At 40.0% G+C, this 4,522-nt stretch overlaps 1 protein-coding gene across 1 annotated transcript; it reads left to right on the top strand.

Moving 5' to 3' along the window:
• The first annotated feature begins 2,609 nt into the window (after window positions 1-2,609).
• On the top strand, window positions 2,610-4,162 carry LOC121987499 (myricetin 3-O-glucosyl 1,2-rhamnoside 6'-O-caffeoyltransferase AT1-like). Its single transcript, XM_042541262.1, has 2 exons — window positions 2,610-3,060; window positions 3,152-4,162. The coding sequence occupies exons 1-2, from the start codon at window positions 2,896-2,898 to the stop codon at window positions 3,770-3,772; spliced, it is 786 nt and encodes a 261-aa protein (XP_042397196.1). The 5' UTR covers window positions 2,610-2,895; the 3' UTR covers window positions 3,773-4,162.
• Window positions 4,163-4,522: the final 360 nt, after the last annotated feature.

The following is a 4,522-nucleotide window of genomic DNA, read 5'->3' as shown; positions in this document are numbered from 1 at the left end:
ATATGAGATAAATAACTAAATAAACTTCCCTAACCGGATTAAGGAAAACCCTAATCAATATAATTACTAACCCGACTATTAATTAACCCACAAATAAAAATACATAGGTCATCTAGGGTTAGCTCTTTTAACCCTAACCATTCACTATTCAATTATCTTAGCAAAATTCCCAAAAACTTGTATCCCACTAATTCCCTTACCTCTTCTTCGCCTTCAGCCATCTGTGATGACAACAGACCTAATCAACCACAAAATGGTCGGAACTGAGGAAAGCCACAACTTGCAATGCGATTAGATCCACTAGAAAAGCGAATAGATGACCCGGCAGAACCTGCGAATCAACTAGCTCAATAGATTCCTCCATCCATAGGGATCATAGACCCAAGAAGATCACCTCCGACGATGGTCGGTTGAAGGCAAGTACCTGGTGATCAGCAACCGGTGCTGGCTCGATCGGTGGTACTGTGGAAAAAGAAGACCCGACGGTGGAAATCTAGGGCACGGCTATACCTTAGATGCTGGCGACGATCCAGGTAAAGGGAGGGTGGCGGCTGCTCTAGGGCAAAGAGAAAGAGAAGCGGAGGTCGGCGAGGCTTGAGCAACAATGGTGGCGATCGGGTGACGCGAGAGGGTGCTTGACGATGCAAGAGGCGATCGGTGTTCTTGATCTCCACCGATCTAGGGCTCGGCTGGCGACGCCGCTGTCGGCTGTGGCGACCCGAGGACGACGCGACAAGAGGAGAAGGGAAAGTCGACACTTCTCGACCGGAAGAGAGGAAGAGATGGGGGCGCAGAAGCTTGGCCGGCGTCGGGAGAAGGAGGAAGAAGGAGATGCAAAAAATCCCTCAGCCACGGCTTAAATCGTGAGGGAGAAAGGGAAACCACTCGGCGCGAGGAGGTTAGGGCATGGCGTCACGGCGGGGGAGAAAGAAAAAAAGAAAATAACAAGAAAAAAGAAAATCAACTTTTCCTCGCTTAAATGGGGTAGCCTAAATAGGATTTCCCGGGGCCGAATATTTATCCTCGTAAACTCGTCATACGAGCTCCGAAAAATTTCTAAAGATTTTAAAAAATTCCCTTATGATTATTCGCTCTTTTTTTATATTTTACACGCTATGCTTGCAGGAATTCATACGGTGACAAGGAACAATGGTTCTAGTGTTGGATTCAAGACAACCCTTTATATGTCATTGTTTTGATATGTAATATAGCCTTACGATTGATGATAACTAGATCCGATTGATGAATCCTTTAGTCTGATTTTGATGTATCATAATACTTTAAATTTCAATTTGAAAATATAAAAATTTCAAAATCATTAAAAAATTTAAATTGAGACTTCAATAACATTTAAACTAGCCGAGTTCAAACCAAACTTAACAAAGCTCATGGCTTATAAAAAATAAAGTAAGTTAAAATTAAATAACCATTTCAAAGACTTGATTTATTTTAAAGTCAATTTAACTTACGTTATTAAAACTAATTGAATAACATAAAATTAAACTTGGCTCAACTTATTAGTTTACAACGCTACGTACGTTCCAAACCATCCTCATGGATGTTGATGGAAACGTACCATTTGGAAGTGTTTCCAAAGTAAATTAATGGCAATTAAGTCTACCATACACCTTTTCTACTGGGACCGCTCTCAAAAAAATGCTAAGGTAATTACTCCATCTTTTGCTTCAATACATCCACCTGCAAAGTCTTAAATCTTTATTAGCTTTGTTATTTCTTCAAGGAATATATAAGATAATTCATGAGAATTTATTGTATTATCATAAATTCTCTGACCATGCACGAAGCTTGCTTGGAATAGGAAATTAAACTCACGCAAAAACTTGGTTAATACTTTAGCGATAATAATGCGGGGTTTCAAGATTTGGCACCTCAGGAATGAGCTAGGGCAAATCCTGATTAAGTCTATATATGCTCTCCAACTTGTGTAGTCATTTTCTTCAAAAAGCTTGTCGAAGGCTAGCTAATTAAGTATATCATCGATGATCGAATTTTCCATAGCATTTCTAATTAATGTCACTAAAATCATCTAGTGGCAATGTCGCCAACACGGTCCCAAAGCTTCTAGCGCGATTCGAGGTTGGGAAAACAAGATCAAAACCTTCACCTCCAATGCTCTGATCCGATACTCGAGGTTCTTGTAATACGACAAAATTCACCATTGAACTTCGATGAAGTTCTTCATGGTGTCCCGTGGAATTACCACCACGACAATTTTACGTGGAGCACGGACTCATGATTAACCTCTAACACTACAAGAAAATAGGGTTTCATTTTTCATTTTTAAAGGAATACATGAGCTTTAGAAATAAATTATTACACTTCAATTTCGTAAAATAAATTGAATACATGAGCATTAGAAATGAACTATTACACTTCAATTTGCTTCACCAAAATTTTAGTATTATAATAATATATGTTATCTAGAAGCAAGTGCATGTGTGGTTTAAAATCTCATGTTAACTTGTGGTTTCAAAATACTTCTTGGTTTTTTTTAATCACATGCTTCTCAAAATATTAAATATATCATATATGTATATTCTTATTTTTTGTTATATATAGCGATTCTCATCAGAAAAAGAATTATATATAGAGTGAAGGGGGCGGGTAGGAGATGAGCATGGCGTCCTGGGTGACGAAGGTGGCGGAGGAGCTCGTAGCACCATGCGAGCCAACGCCTAGCGCCACGCTTCCTCTCTCTTCCATCGACCACGCCGTGAGGTTGGCCTACATGCAGGAGATGATCTCCGTGTATCAAAACAATAACCGTGAGCCCCGTCGTCGTGGCGTGATATTACCGGCGGCGAAGGTCATCCGGGAAGCCTTGGCCAAGGCTCTTGTCCCGTAGCAGGCCGCCTTGTCTTCTATGGCGACCGCATGGAGGTGGCCTGCAATGGCGAGGGCGTATGGTTTGTGGAGGCGGCGGTGACAGGTCGCAGCCTGAATGACTGGGAGGCGATCCCCCGTAGCGTGGTGAAAGAGGAGCTGCTTCCGAGTTGTCCCCCTCATCTGAACCAACAAGAAATGATACTGATGATGCAGGTTTGTTAATAAATTATAACAAACCTGCATTTTATAATCATAAATTATTATTCAAATAATAATGTAAATTAATTAAATTGTGCGAGCATAGGTGACCCATTTTCAATGTGGTGGATTTGTTGTTGGACTCAAATTCAATCACTTGGTGTTTGATGGCATCGGCGTTGGACAATTCTTAAAAGCCATCGGCGAGATTGCTTGTGGTCAAACTCATCCCTCGGGTATCAATCAAATCTGGTATAGAGAGACTATTCCCGCCTCTCCAATGCACTCAAAGTCATCACTTTCACTTCTCCCACCCAAGTTTGACATTGTGAATTCCATGTATGATTTCTCAATTCAAACCATCGAAAGATTGAAGGAAAAAATCTCAAAAGAGACATCCAATCAATTCACCACCTTTGAGGTCGTCGCTGCAGTTACATGGAAATGTCGAACACGGGCAATCGGTGCCATTGGAGATGTGTGCCTCATCGTTCCTGCTAATATTCGTCATTTATTGTTCCAACTGCCAAAGCCCGGCTATTATGGAAATTGTTTCTATCCCTTAACTATCACAGCAACCGGGGAGCAAATCATGAAGGCATCACTTGTAGAATTAGTCGGGCTCATTAAAATGCTAAAGAAAGTTTACCAACAAAATTTAAGGAATGGGCTTCAGGCAACTTCAAGGAAGATCCATATAAGATTTCAATTACCTACAATCATTTGACTTTGTCAGATTGGAGATGGATAGAGTTTTATGAAACAGACTATGGATGGGGAATGCCCAACTCTATTTCCCCTAAAACGCATGACTTTTCCTTCCCTTGTGGCGTCATTCTAAAGCAGCCTTTGCCTAAGGACGGTGTGCGTTTGGAAGGACAAGTAGTCATGAAGGAGCATGAGCAAAGGTTTATTGATGAAATCAACAAATGCATAAATGAGTAAGTAATGCTATATTAGAATTTATCTCATAATGGACAAATTAAATTGATTTTCCACTCGAGTAGTGGATCATCCTACCAAATATTGTTGCAACTAGTTTTACTTTCAATCTGTAATAAAGTATCATGTATACATATTTGCAATCTATGAAGTTACATTGAGAATATTGTCAAAATAATCTTGTTTAGCGATGCAAAATGTGATGGCTATTTTTGACATTGTTACATGGTACATTTATGAGTAACACTTGCTTCTAATATTGACTCGATGATGTTCTAAAATGGATCATTAATGTTAGTGTATACATGCCTTAAATGGTCGTCTTCAATCGTATTATTTGATGTGTTTGCCAAAGGATTTAAATTTGGTTTGCATGTATTTTTGAATGTGTGTGTTGAGTTGCAGAGGGATCTAGTAGAACCGACACGTACAAAGAAGCTTGATATGGCATGTCCAAGTTTATGTGATTCAATCACTTAAGGTCGCATGTGTTAGGGTGTTGATAACCCTTGGAAATGATGCTAAAGGTGGAGGG

This window comes from Zingiber officinale, chromosome 5B, assembly GCF_018446385.1.
Source record: "Zingiber officinale cultivar Zhangliang chromosome 5B, Zo_v1.1, whole genome shotgun sequence".
Classification (NCBI taxonomy): Eukaryota; Viridiplantae; Streptophyta; class Magnoliopsida; order Zingiberales; family Zingiberaceae; genus Zingiber; species Zingiber officinale.
Note: the sequence above shows the minus strand (reverse complement) of the source record. Positions and strands in the feature narration are given on the sequence as shown.

Coding starts and splice junctions, on each gene's coding strand:
- LOC121987499 (XM_042541262.1), top strand. CDS start 2,896: ATGGAGGTGGCCTGCAATGGCGAGGGCGTATGGTTTGTGGAGGCGGCG. Junction 3,061..3,151: donor AAATGATACTGATGATGCAG/GTTTGTTAATAA, acceptor GTGCGAGCATAG/GTGACCCATTTTCAATGTGG.